Source organism: Eubalaena glacialis, chromosome 1, assembly GCF_028564815.1.
Source record: "Eubalaena glacialis isolate mEubGla1 chromosome 1, mEubGla1.1.hap2.+ XY, whole genome shotgun sequence".
Classification (NCBI taxonomy): Eukaryota; Metazoa; Chordata; class Mammalia; order Artiodactyla; family Balaenidae; genus Eubalaena; species Eubalaena glacialis.
The window spans coordinates 80,414,193-80,428,322 of NC_083716.1; the positions used below are offsets into that span (position 1 = coordinate 80,414,193).

The 14,130-nt window shown below is 38.9% G+C and overlaps 1 protein-coding gene across 3 annotated transcripts in view; it reads right to left on the reverse strand.

Annotated features, from left to right (window-relative positions):
* Positions 1-1,392: 1,392 nt before the first annotated feature.
* Positions 1,393-14,130, reverse strand: part of BICC1 (BicC family RNA binding protein 1) — a 302,947-nt gene continuing 290,209 nt past the window's right edge. For 2 of the 3 annotated variants that reach the window (XM_061181702.1, XM_061181692.1), the window contains exons 19-21: positions 12,403-12,563; positions 9,614-9,713; positions 1,393-4,022 (exon numbers count right to left, since the gene is read on the reverse strand). In XM_061181702.1, the coding sequence (XP_061037685.1) occupies positions 3,892-4,022; positions 9,614-9,713; positions 12,403-12,563 (392 nt within the window). In that variant the 3' untranslated portion in view covers positions 1,393-3,891. Of the gene's footprint in view, positions 4,023-6,780; positions 6,860-9,613; positions 9,714-12,402; positions 12,564-14,130 lie in introns of all 3 variants that reach the window. The other variant, XM_061181707.1, reaches the window with a different exon arrangement.

Sequence of the window (14,130 nt, forward strand, 5' to 3'; positions counted from 1 at the left end):
GCAGATAAGCAAAGCTGCTGCTTGGGACTACTACTTGGGCACTGCAGGTAGGAACTCAGACTGCCAAGATCCGAGGGCTGGTTGTTGCAAGCCCCTCCCTAGTGGTGTCTTATCCATGAACAGTTGCTGGTTTTTCTTTTAGTTAGGGGAAGTGAAGTCAGGAATGACCTGTCACCATCTTGGTGACATCATTCTCTATGATTGCCTTCTTGGAGTATCCTCAGGGGAAGCAACCTCATGTTCTTTCAAGGTAAATCTCATTTCTGAATACTGCAAAGTCACTGGGAGTCAAATCTAGGAAGTGATGGGTCATCAACAAAGCTGTGTCATAACCCTTTTGGCTTACACACTCCTTTCAAGAATGTGATTAAATCTATGAAACCTAGAAAAAGGAGAAAGGGATGCTGTGAATAATATTTTGCATTGAAAGCACAGGCCTGTTTCTATGAGATGGGTACTTTCAACCATTTTGTCAAAAACCGGGGTTTCTAGACAGCACTCAAGAGCTCCCTTGGCATGCTGTAAATGCCAGGAGGCCTGTGTTGAAGCGTAGGGTATTCCATCCTTCATTCCCTCTTCATCAGTTCCATCTTTCTCCAGTTTGAATGTAAGATTAGGGAGAACAAGGGTTTATGTTTCATTTACTGGTGTTCCTAGAACAGGGCCTAGTACTCAGCCCTCATTTAAGTATTTATATAATGAATGAATGAGTGAATGGATGAATAATTTAATATTGGGTTCACAAGTAATATTTCAGTTATCAAAAGAACTATTTGCTAGAAACAATTTTTAAGAACCACTAGCACAGGTAATTCAAGTGGAGATAACTCTGGGAGCATAATGGGTAGAGGGCTAGGGTTTCTTTGAGATTTAGACAAATCTCAGGATTAACAGTATAGTGCCAATTCCATCTGAGAATAAGTTCAGATACAATCTCAGAGCAAGGCACAGTAACCATTCGGTGTGACAGCACAGTCAGCTTCTGAAATGGGAACCTGGGTCAAGAAACCCGGCATCACTTCAGTAAGGAGCTCCTTTGCTTACGGATGAGGTCGTCAAAGCAGTCATAGACTTGAGTCTTTATTAAAAAAAAGAATGAACAAGAATGAAACCTGTTCCATAATCTTACTCTTTTTCTATGTACCTGTGGGTGGCCACAGAAACAATGATTGATTACTGGTCCTGGATTCTCTGGCTAAAATAAAGTGCCTTAGTTTCTGGTTGAAAATGAGGACTGTCAATGCAAAACAACAGGACAGGGAGTGCATATATAATTCTACTGCATAAATGTCTTTCAATTCTGCTGAAAATATTTTTTGAAAAGCTAGAAAACAAAGACACATTTCATCTAGCAAGGGCAATACAAAGGGGTTATATAAATTTATTTTTCATATAACAATTGATTAGTTTAGAAAAAAATTCCCATTTTCAATGTTTAATTCCATCTCTCATTTTTTAAAAAAAAGTCACTAAAAGGACAAAAACCCACACAAAAATACAATCTGTATCTGTTCTATATTTACAGATAACCGGTCACTATTAAGGCACAGATTGATTAAAAACATTTATTCAAATAATCCAAATATTTTGTGCATCATATAACACTGACAACACCGTATACTGTAGTGTCATAATCCCTTCATTGCATCAAGAGAAAGTGAGAAAAGTAATTTCCAGTGTTTTTTATTTTTTTAGCTACCCTATTTAATCTGGTTTAATTGGGACAGTTTTCCCTTTGGCGTAATATCAAAGCACTGTTCATAAAACCTATATCAACTCAATACTGCAAATCATTCCATCTTCCTCCTGTTGCAAATGCATGGTAGAGAGCTGGGGGGAAAGACTCCAAATGATTATTTTTTATTTGGGGAGGAGGTCTTATTAAAGAAATGATAAAATTTAGAGCACTGAGTTTGCTGCACAGGAAACTGATCTGGAATTCTTACTCTGTTGCTGAATGTGTAGCATGATGTGTTCATATAGCCATATAAGGCAGGGAGCTCCATGTGATGACCTGCATACATGTGACATACATGCAGGATCATTCCATTGTACTTGTGAAGGGAGCGATTTAGTTCTACATCCATAAGCACATACAGTTCTGTTTGGGAACAGGCATCTCCTTAGTGCTGTTATAATTGATAATTTTATGACAGGTCCATTATCTATGCCTTCACAGTAACCAATACTCTTTTTTTTAAGTGAAAATTTTTCGGTGTGCAAAATTTCTCTCCGATTCTTGTTCTTACTTTAATGATAAGACTTAACCATGGAAAAAATAAGACAAGTATTTCTGATCCCACATCTGTATGAAAGTCCCCAATTGCTGTGTATGAATCTAATGCCTTCTGTGGAGAGCACGTGACAGTGGTTTATGTCCATGTAGAAAGTCTCGAATACTGAACATAAATAAGTCATTACAGTACAGGTAAGTCACCACATGTCCTATGGGAAAGTTTTCCAACAAATTAATACACTTGGAAATAATATTGCTTTGAAGAAAGAGAGGCACTTAGTGATTGTCTTCATGGATTGAAAACCCTTCATAAATCCATAATAAGATGTCTGAAAAGACCTAGGAAACAATGTTGCCTGATTTCTTGGACTTTCACAGTATCAAGATTGTAACGAGTTTAGCCACTTAAAAAATAGTCTTTTATTTTTCCTCCTTCAGAACTCTGCTGTCTTTGTAAACTGTCACCCTGGAGACTTAAATAAAGCCTTTCCATTCTCAACAAACCCAAGTCTACTTCAAGCAGACAGATACGGTTTTAGGAAAGTCCTGTGACCATATGGAGCACAGCTAATGTGTACATAAGGACAGTAATGTGTTTCTCCTCCTCATGGCAACAGTGCTGTCTTGTCAGATGATTATTTATCTTTTTTAAATAAAGTGACAATCTAGGGCTCCAGTTATTGAATGCCGTCCATTCTCTACCATAAATCTCTAGTAGATATCAATTTAATCAGTTATGTACGGTATGCTTATAATATCTAAAAATAAAAGTTTGATATAAATAAGTGTCCTTTAGTGGCAGTATACTAAAAATAGCCCTTTGCCTTCAGACAACCATTAAAAACATTTTAGCAATAAAGGCAGCAGCTAAATATGATGACTGCAAAGGGTTAATATTGCAAAGTCCATTTGGTCTTTCTTTGCTCGCACCTGTTACAGTGAACTAGGTTCATTGCTAAGTGTTTCTAGGATGCTGACATAAATGAACAGAACTGGTCCATAACCAAGTGGAGTCACTTACATTTCCCAAAGTCACAGACTATTCTGCACAAAAACTAATAATCCAGTACTACTATGTCAAATAAAAATTTAACGCAGTCTGATTTGTACCAATACATCAGGTGACATAAAAACGAGAGAAAGAGAGAGAATTTCCACAGGACAAGAAGTAAGAAAGTGTAAAGTGCTGAAAGACCTCAATAATTATTTTAAAGCAGTACCAGAAAATTCCACTTTGATTATTTTTTTTAAAAAATCCCCAAATACCAAAACAAAATAAGCAAACAAACAAAATAACTTCTGTGTTTTCTGGCATCCCAGATGTCAACTCAGCCTTCATGTTAAGTAAAAAAATCAGTGCATATGTTATTATATAGGTAAATAAAAACAGGAAATAAAGCCCTACCCTCATATTGCAAATTCTGTCCAACTGCCGTTAGGAAAAAAAAAAGTAATCCTCGTGTGGCATTCTGTAGGATGACATAAGAACGTCATCTTCTCTCTTTTCGGCACAAAGTTCAGGTGCGAATAAGATGCTTTTGGTCCTGATACCAGACACCCGAGTGCTGAGGACGGTGTGCAGTGAAGGCTGTTCACAGATCTCCTGCGTCCAACTTGACTGACAGAGTTGGCGGGCGTGTGCCTGGACGGTACCGCTACCAGCGGCCACTGACACTAGCAATGTCTGAGTGATACTGACGGGGTAGCCTCCCACTTGCTCCGCCTTCCAGGAAAGAGGTGCGTGTATTTGGCGGTTCAAAGAGCTTTCTTCGGTTTTTATTTAGTTCTGGAGAGAGAGAGAGAGAATCAGCACATGGCAGTAGGGCTCAGCTCAGAAAATGGTGATGTGGTAGGTTTTGGGGGGAAAGTCAAGTAGGTAGCAAAAGGAAAACCTTTAAGTTGACCGTCAAGACATTTTTGAAATGCTAGAAAGTCTGATATGAAAGGTAGCCATTTGTAGCTGAGAGAACCAAGGACAGCAAATCGTTTTTACTGCAGTTCGTAAAGTATCTGGGGAATATGTCATCCTCAGAACACTCTCAAGTCCAAATATACAAAATAGTTTCACCGATCCCAAATGTCATTTCAGAGGCAAAGGGAGAGGCACCATCAAAGCTGGTGAAAGGCATATGAGAGGATGTATTACCAGTGATACAGAAAATTATTACAGCTCATTAAACTCATCCATGTCAAACACAGTGATCATTAAATTATTTAAGTCGACATGAAAAGAGGATCCCACTTCTAAACACCAGAATACTGGAGAAGCACACTGATCTGTTAATCCACAGCCCCAGGTGGGAGGGAGACGCAAGAGGGAGGAGATACGGGGATATATGTATACGTATAGCTGATTCACTTTGTTATACAGCAGAAACTAACACACCATTGTAAAGCAATTATACTCCAATAAAGATGTTAAAAAAAAAAATCCACACCCCTGTGGCTCCACCGACTCATGATGCCTACGCTCCTTGAGTCAGAAAGGGTTATATGAAGAAGCATATCGCATCAGCAGGAGGTTTCTTTGAATAAAAAATCAACTTAGTAAACATAGCAACAGTTACGGAAATTAATACAACTGAAAACAACCAATACATGAATCCAAATTTTCAGGGAAAAACTAAGATCTTCGATTTTCATTTGAAACAAACTAGAGTACTGGTTGTTTAGTTTGTCTTTTCCCAACTAAAAATTATTAACCAGAAAGGTGAAAAATGGAAGCAGCCTACCTGCAATACCCCATCCTCCCCTCCATACACACATTCACAAATTCTCAAGTCAACTGATGTAATTATTACTAACGAACTCATACAAGTAAATAGAATTGTCAGACTCTAGAAAGGAGCGTTTCTGATAGCCACCAAATGCAAATATAGTTGACCATTGAATAGCACGGATTTGAACTGAGTGGGTCTACTTATACATGGATATTTTTCAATAGTAAATAGTACAGTATTACACGGTTGGTGGAATCTGCAGATGCAGAGGAACTGTGGATACGAAGGGTGACTATAAGTTACATGGGGGTTAACTCCTGTGTGGTTCAAGGGTCAACTGTATCTTCAAACTTATTCAATCTCAAGTAGACGGAATATATAGCTGATGTGTTTAAAGCTGTTGTCTTTTTCTCTGGGAGGGTGGTGATTCAGCACCTTTAATTATCTGCATGGAACTCAGTACTTTTTCAACCATACACACACACAACCCCATTCTGAGCTCTGAGATTACACAGCAAGCTGTGGCCTGCTACAGTAATGCTGAGGAAGAGAACAGAGGCTCAGGCGGTTGCAGTGGGTCGTAGGAGGCCAGGGACAGCCATATGGCCAGATGTGCTCTTGTCTCCCAAGTGCTAGAAGAGGGATCAATACCCTTAACATTTCACCCCACTGCTTTCCAAAATGTAACTGTCTGCCCTATAGGGGTGACGTATGAGTGAAGACACCTCTTTTCTGTTTACATTTAAGTCTTAGGGGAGAAGAGAACCAACAGTAATTTATTAGAGCCTATTATACGACAAGCATTTTACATTCGTTGTGTCCTATTTAAGTCCTCCTTAAGGGGTAGATAATATTACCATCCTCCATTTTATAGATAAGGAAGCTGAGTTTCAAAAATAGACGAAGTAACTTGCCCACATGCCTGTTAAGTGACAGAGCTGAAACCCTGCCTGCCTGATGCAAAGGTCTATGCTATGGGCTTCAGTGGTCCATCCATTGGGCGGAGATCAACCGAGGTATCAGGAATACAAATATGAGAAATTGGTAGTTTCAGGTATGTAGATAACAGAGCTTTCCTTCATATTTTATATGGATATCAAATTTACTTTTTAAATAGATAAAGCTTAGAAACTCTGAAGAAGCAAGGAAGATATTACAAGCAAAAGACACATGCAGGCATGCGTATAGATGGCTATCGTTTCAAGTTCCTGCAGAAACGCAGTAGCAATGACATTCCTATCACGTGTATCTTGTTTAAAAAACAAACACGTAAAATTCAGAGATCAAGACAGAATTGAATATATTTAAAGGCAAACTTATAGCCGAGTTGAGAATAAATGAATCCCCTTAAACACAGCCTGGGAAAGTTTTATCACCTTCAAATGAGGAGACTTTCTTTGGCCTCCGTTTTCTCATGGGGAAATAACCCATGAATCAGGAGGACATTCCCACACTATAGAGAAGGAAAAGAAAGGAGTAAGTCAAACACCATTCTCCATGAGCACATGAAAACAATCGGGCCACTGAAGACAAAAATTTTTAACAGACATTGAAAACTTCATTCTGAAAAGTCACATCAGCTAGATTTTTGAGAGGACAAATGATCATGAAGAAATTCAGCCACTCCCTAAAGATGTAATTTCTAAGAGTACATATATAGAGATATTCCAAGTGTGAAGCACAGAGAAAAATCTTTAAGATTATCAAGGATCAAGTCCTACTGAAGAGACTTTAGTTTTTGTTGTTGTTTTTTAAATTAGAAAGCAAACTCCCTCTTCTGATTATTTTCAGTAAGCCTAAGGGATAGTTTGAGAAAATACCAACCTTTTTCTTTGAAATTCCAAGGTTCACACAATCCTGGCAGCTCTCAGGATCTTGTTGCGGATCTGAACAGAGTCACAAACTAAAAGAATAGGTCGGGAAATGTTAGATCTACCTGAGGCTGTGGCGGAAAGCCTGTCAACAGGATGCTAAACTTCCTTTCACTGAGTCCCTGTACATTTAGTTAACCAATCACTAAAATACTCAGAGAGAAATCCATGAATTTTCAAAAAATCGTGGATTTGAAAAAGAGATGAAATTTTTTCTCTGATTCATTCCTATTCGAGATAAATCTCATCTCCTCCTATAACATTAAAATAAATGTCTTCTGGCCCAAGATTAAAAGCAAACCAAAACCTTATACTGAAAGAACAACTCCGATTATAAGTTTAAAATCTACAAAATTTTAAAAAGTAGTTTGAGCAAACTCTGTATCTAACCAAACTATGTAACCACAAGACAAACCTAAGTCAAGGCTGACCTGATATCCTGCCTCTATCTGGAAATGAAGTATTCTGAGACTTTAAATGAATGTCTTTGTTATCAGAGGAATTGAATTGGAAAAAGAAGCTTTTTGATGAAGGGTTTCTCAATAAAAACTCATTCCTTGCAGAGAAAATGATTTACCAAGTTCAAACAAATGCACTTCAACAAAGTAAGGCAAAATCATCCTTAAATAATCAAATACTTCCCACTGTACAGAGCATTCATAAGGCATCTTATTCAAAGTCTCTAATTCCCTTTAAAAGCAAGAGGACCTGTGAACCTCACTGAGAGAGGCAGTCTATAGAAGTAGGACATAACCTCAATAGAACACATTGAAGATGATGATTAGAGACAACATTTTTTTAAACGAGGACTCAAAACCCCTCCTGTTTTTGCACTCTACTCCCCAAAACCCACCTAGAATATATCACCAATGTATCCCAGAGTAAAAGTACTGAAGATCCACTTGGAATCTATGAAAATATTTAGAGTATTTACTTGTTGCTGGAAGCTTTAGAGAGTTTGGAATTGGGTTGGTACACAAAGAAAAGACTTAATTTTCACTATACTGTCACGGATATTCCACAAATCTCTAGTGAAAGATTATGGAGTTCTGAAACATACACTTCTGTGGTATAAATGTGCGGCCCCATAGACATATTTTAACAGTATAGGCATGGTGATTGAGTTAATAAAATTTCAAGTAGTATGTCAATTCCATTTTCAAATTAATAAAATAATGTAAAAATATATAAAGTTAATTTGGGTCCAGAAGTAACCCTCTGAGACTGAGCTTTAGGGTAAAGAAGTTGGAAACTATCTTATTGCCACAGATAGTAAAAAAAGAAAGAACAATAATAATACGTATCATTAAAACTGTAGGTTATTTTCACTGTGCCTGATGCTATAGCACATGGAAGGACAGATTTTAGAAATGGAAGGTGACCTTACACAATCATCTACTCCAATCCACCTTCACAGTTAAGAAACCACAACCAAAAGAGGTTTGGAAACTCACCCAAGGGTACATGACTTGGAGAGGCAAATCTCAGATCTCCTTATGTGAATATAGTGTTCTTTCCACTATAACCAAGCTGATCTGATGAGTGAACAGGAAACCGTGGCTGCCCTGTGGAGCACCATCAACGCAGCCACTTGGGTATATAGGGCGGAGGAAGACTTCTCAAACTGATGTGTGCAGGACTCTATCCATGGACAGGCCTAACGGGCCGCTCAATGGCTGAATTTCTACACCTATTTCAAGGCTACTCTGCTTATATCTGCTTCAGATATATACGATTTCCTGTGGGGAGGTGGGCGGGGTTGATCAGCTGCTATAAAATAATGGAAGAGCAATCTGCTGCTGAAAGAAAACGGAAAACCACTGAGGCTTTTAGTTTGATGGTTCGATTAGCGAATGCTGTTTAGAAAGGGCTTTCACCAGTTGGATGCCACTGCTGACCTCATAAAAGCATAGCCTACAAATTCAGCGTTTTGAAAAGCAACGTCATTTTCTCACCACACCTGACGTTTGGCTCTGTCTTTTTGAGAGACTGGCACACTTATAAAATTGGCATTCATGAACTTCATCAGAAAGACTTTAAAAAGTAACCTCATTTTTTTGCCCCCCAGATTCCTTCCTCATATTTCTCTAAACACCTTTTTGAGGTACGTTGTTATGTATTTGCCAACTCATCATCTGCCCATTCCTTCCACGTGGGAGGTACCTAGTAAATACGTATAGAGCATTTTCTTATACATAGAACATGCAAAAGATGCACAAAGGCGGTGGTCTGGGAGACAGACCTTCAGACTTTCCTTCATTCTGTGACTACTTTTACGATACTACCCTCCTTCTGTGACTCACAAATTCTATTAAAACTTGGGGTAAAGTTAAAAAGCATTAAGACAAGAAATACCAATTCTCTTTTTCTCTGGTGCAATGATCTCAGCTGCTATACAGGAACACATGCATGTAAAGCATGACAGCCAGTCCAGAATAGTTATTCACGAACACAATGATCATTGCTTAATACAACCGCAAAATGGAGAATTAAACTGCTCCCTCATCCCCATGTTCTGCAAAGGGCAGTTTTGGTTAGATCTTTCCGAAGAGATCTGTTCTAAGGAAAGACACTGTCAAGGCAGGTTTTCAGGCAATGCCTTGACGAAGGAGTGGGCATGTTCTTGGCATCTGTCACACTGTTAGTGGGAAGCACTCTGAACCCACAACCACAAAGCTGCCAGGTAGTAAGCAAGGGGCTGATGGGCAGAACCAGCCTCATTGGCTGGAGACCAATGGCAGAGGTTCTTCAGACTTTAAAATATGAATAAGAACATTTATATTCACCTGAGATTGCAAGCAGCATTTTCCTCCTGGCACCGAAAGTTGTAATTCCCAGCTCCTTCAGATCCTGATCTGTGAGAGTGAGGAATGTCTGAAGATCGATCTGTGGGTGAACAAGTAATCTATAATCAATATATTAAGCATTTTTCTTCTTCAGCATAAATTCAACTCATTGCTACACTTATTTTATTTATTAATTACGCTCTGCCTACTTTCAAAAAAGAATGGCGGGGACAATACAAACCTAAGGGACAAGAGTTAAGTAATAAAGGTGGTAAAATGAAAGTGATGATTCTAGCAGAAAACTTAATCTAAGCCAATGATTTACTGCAACTGAGATATAAACTTAGGCATCCTAAGGTCTTAGCATCCTGGCAGCCAGGGCAAAAAGGGAAACAGAAATTGCACAGTTTTGTGATCTGACGAAAGGAAGAATACATACTTGTCCAGAAGAGAGAAAATAATTCTTAGTTTTAGATTCTGACTTGGTTAAGTATATCTCCATAAAAAGAGACTGAATAATACCATAAAGGGTATCTTCCATTGTATTCTACATAAAAATGATAGCAGAATTCACAGTCTACCTCAGACCCATGACTCACTTCGCTTAACCCAGCAGACTATCTCTGAAAGTGGCATATATGAAGTATTTCTAGCAACAGTATAAATGTACTTCCTGGCAACAATGTGTGGAAGGAAGTAGCCCAAGAATCCCACCGTTCCTTGTGAAGACCGTGTGGAGGAACAGAAAGGCAATGGGCTCTGAAGCCAGAGAGACTTGGGTTCAGGTTCTGACTCTGCCATTACTAGTTGTGGGCACTGAGAGTAGACAATCCTATACCTCACAGGGTTGTTTTGGGCCTTAAATATGATCTTAGATATAATGCAATGTGCTCACCAAAGGGGTAAAATAGTTGGCAGCTATAGTTAGTAATAATGTATACAGACATATCATCTGTGAAAGTTGCTAAATAAATCTTCATCCTGGTTACAATATATTAAATCTCCCAAGGTTACTTAATGGGAGATTCTTGTTAAGTCATATCTGTATATGAGAAAATATCCTACATAAAGGGAATAGTACCAAATTTCAACACACCTGAAAACAGTAAAATATACTTTTTATTCAAATTATATAGAAATTAATTTGAAATTTTCTGTTTTGATTTTGAAGATTACACCCAGATCTTGAAAAACCTTTTCATTTACCATTTATCACAAATCTAGAGATATGTTTTTTAGAAATTCTGTCCAATGGAGACTATTTCGGGGATCCTCAAACTCTTTTTAAAGGGCCAGAGAATAACTATTTTAGGGTTAGTGCACGTACTGTCTCTCTTGCAACTACTCAACTCTGCTGGTTTAGCTTGAAAGCAACCACAGGCAATATGAGGTAATTGAGTTAGTGTGGCTGTGTTCCAATAAAACTTTATTTACAAAATTAGGCAGCAGGTCTGCAGGCCGCAGTTCACTGACCCCTGCTCCAGTTAATATTAGATGAAGCCAGTCTGACTTTATATTATCATGTTTTCTTCCTTTTTGAAGTAACTAGATAAGAAGTACCCATAATAAATTTCTATGCTTCTTCAAATAGGAAATAGAGATTTAAAACAAACCCAGAATATCACTGAATAACATCTAGTCACTTACTTTTAAAACCTTCTGTGCATGAGCAAGTTAAAATACCTCTGCCCTGAGCTTCTCAATCAGCCACCTGCATCTAACCAGGAAGACTAAATAAATAAATGCAGTTCTTTAATGCACTGATGATGAACGTGTTATTCAACTTAGAAAATCCTCGGTTAAATGAACACTAATTTAGGTTTAGGGGAAAGAAAACAAAATCATTGTCCTAAAGTCCAAAATACACATGACAACATTTTTCTTGGTGTTAAAGAACAAAAAAAGTTCAGCATTAAACTTAAGTTATGGGCAATACATTAGATTTATGATATAAAGTGCCTAACAAAAATCTTAGATTATTTACTGACTGATGCATGCCAGGGAATTACTGGCATGTAATCTAACATGAAATGAAGCCAACTAGCATGAAACTTGGACCATGTCAGGATTTGAAAAACAGATACATTTAGAGAACTATTCTAACTTTCTGTTGCCTTGAGTTAGCTGTGCCCTGGTAATATGACAACACAATTAGAAAGAACCACACTTAGGGGCTCTTTTCTTTATGCCAGTGCATCACAGCCACGGCTGATCAGTCTGGCCAAAATCCACGGTAGGGATGTTTCAGAAGACATCTTAGTTCTGCCTCAGTTCAGGCAAAACCCAAACAGTAAATTAATGAATAAGTTAACATGTATAAAAAGCGCATTATCTTCTGTGAGAACTTCAGTAACATGATTAGGATGGTGTCACAAACAACCATAGTTATTTATTTCAGACGCTGTTATTTACTTATAAGTGCACCAAATAAAGATAAGAACAGATGAAAGAGTAAAATCTGATTAAATAGAGAGTTGTTGCTGACCTTAGGGAATTTGTGAATCAAAAGTTCCTATAAATCAAGACACTCATTAGGTCTTTTAGCTAAAACTGGTGAAGGTGTTTTGGCAAACACAGTTTCCTATATTTCTGCGATCCTGTGTTTACCAGTTGCACTAAGTAAGAAATAAGATGGCGACAATTTTCTTGGCGGCAAAAATAAGCTATGAGACTTGAATAAATGCTCAGTGAAAGCACAGTCATAGGTAAATGAGTGATTTCATTCTAGAAGTCATCATACACACAACCGAGACAAAGATGCCTGGGAAGATAAGTAAATAACCACCGACCTCTTGTTGCTGGAAGACGTCCGTGTATTTGCCCAGGCCCAGTTTGCTGAAGAGCTCAGGGAGGTCAGAGCCTTTGAAAGAGCTGTTGAGGTTGCAGCCGTTGCTTCCCGTCAGCGAGGAAATGCAGTCCATGTAGTTGCTACTGCTGAGATAGTGCTCCGCTGAAAGGCAGAGGGAAGACAGGCCTGAAGTGTAAATGCCCAGAGACACCATGGTTTAATTAAAAGTCTTAATCACTCAAACAGTTCAGATTCATTGTTTTGGGCTGAATAGACCAGTAGCTGCAGAAATGCAGCAGTCCTTTACTGAAACACTGGCTTTTCATTAAGGAAATGCTGGTTACGGCTTTCAGGGAGGCTCTCGCCATTTAAAAGGTTACGCTTGGGAGGGAGCAATTCGGCAACAGGGCCTCCGTAGTTAATAATCGTTAAGCATAGTCTCCCTGAGCGTTCAGGAACACTGGCTCTTCACAACTGAGTTGATGTGAATTAAACGAGGAAGTGGAAGCAGGATCCCTAGGACACAACAAAGGTAAGGAAAGTTACAGGCTCCTTTTAGATGCAGGCTGGCCCTCTGTATCCACACTTGTGCTTTCCTGTGGTCAGAGAAATACTATGATACTACCACATATAAATCTCATTTCTCTCAAACATAATTGGGCAGTGAGTTCATGAAATAAGAGTGCTTCCAAAATTAAGAGTAACATATGAATGAAAAGAATGATGCTGGAGTTCCTGGATTTAACTTACAACAAAAACAAATCCATCTCTTAGGGGAAATTCTAAGACAGCCATGCCGAGCTTTGCCTTGGCTCTGCTACTGATCTGGTGGGCGAAGATTTCTCCATGTTGTCTGTGGTTCTCAGACCCAAGGACGTGCACAGCTGGGTGACAGACTAGTAAGCCACACCAAGTACTTGACCAAATATTCAAACATTCTTCAGGAGCTGCTTTGGAGAGTCTAGCAGAGCTATGCAGCCATTCCTACCACCCTGAACAACAACTGACTCTCATCCATGTGGAAATTCTATCCTCTTATACTAAAGATGCAGCTTCAGGGGGACTCCCAGATTGATGAGGGCAGAGGACACTCACCTAGGTAATCAGATCCATCTAATCTCCTCTGGCATCAGTGCATTCAGCAAATCTAAGAATTTTGTTCTGCATTGCACTGGGTGCCACTGATCACTTTCTCTGGTTGTTTTCATCTCCCAATTGAGAAATCCTATATATGTTTCAAGTGGAAGGAATTTCTTGATAAGGTTTCTCTTTCTTTTAAAAACAGATATTTTATCTCTTGTAGGAAGAATGTGTAGAGAAAAGGACCCAGGACCAAGCCCTGATGCGCTGAGCCCTGGAACACTCCACCAAATGAAGGTAAGGCCCCAAAGTCACCAAAAAAGATTGAGGAGGAATGACCAGTGAGGTACCGGTTCGAGGGTGACACAAAGCGGAGTATGATGAGCACCCTGGAGTGACCACTGGACTTGACAACATGGAGGTTACTGTCAGGCTGACCACATAATTTACTGTCCAAATGATAAATTTACTTTCTTTGAGGAAAAAAAAAAAGAGGGCGTTACGGAGGAATTACAGTGGAACGACTGGTGAAACAGGGATACCCAGAGAAAACCTAGACATTGGTGACCTTGACAAGGGTGTCAAGAAAACTTTTCTAAAACTCTGTTGTTCAATACACTAGCCATTGGCAGCATGGGGCTCTTGCGCA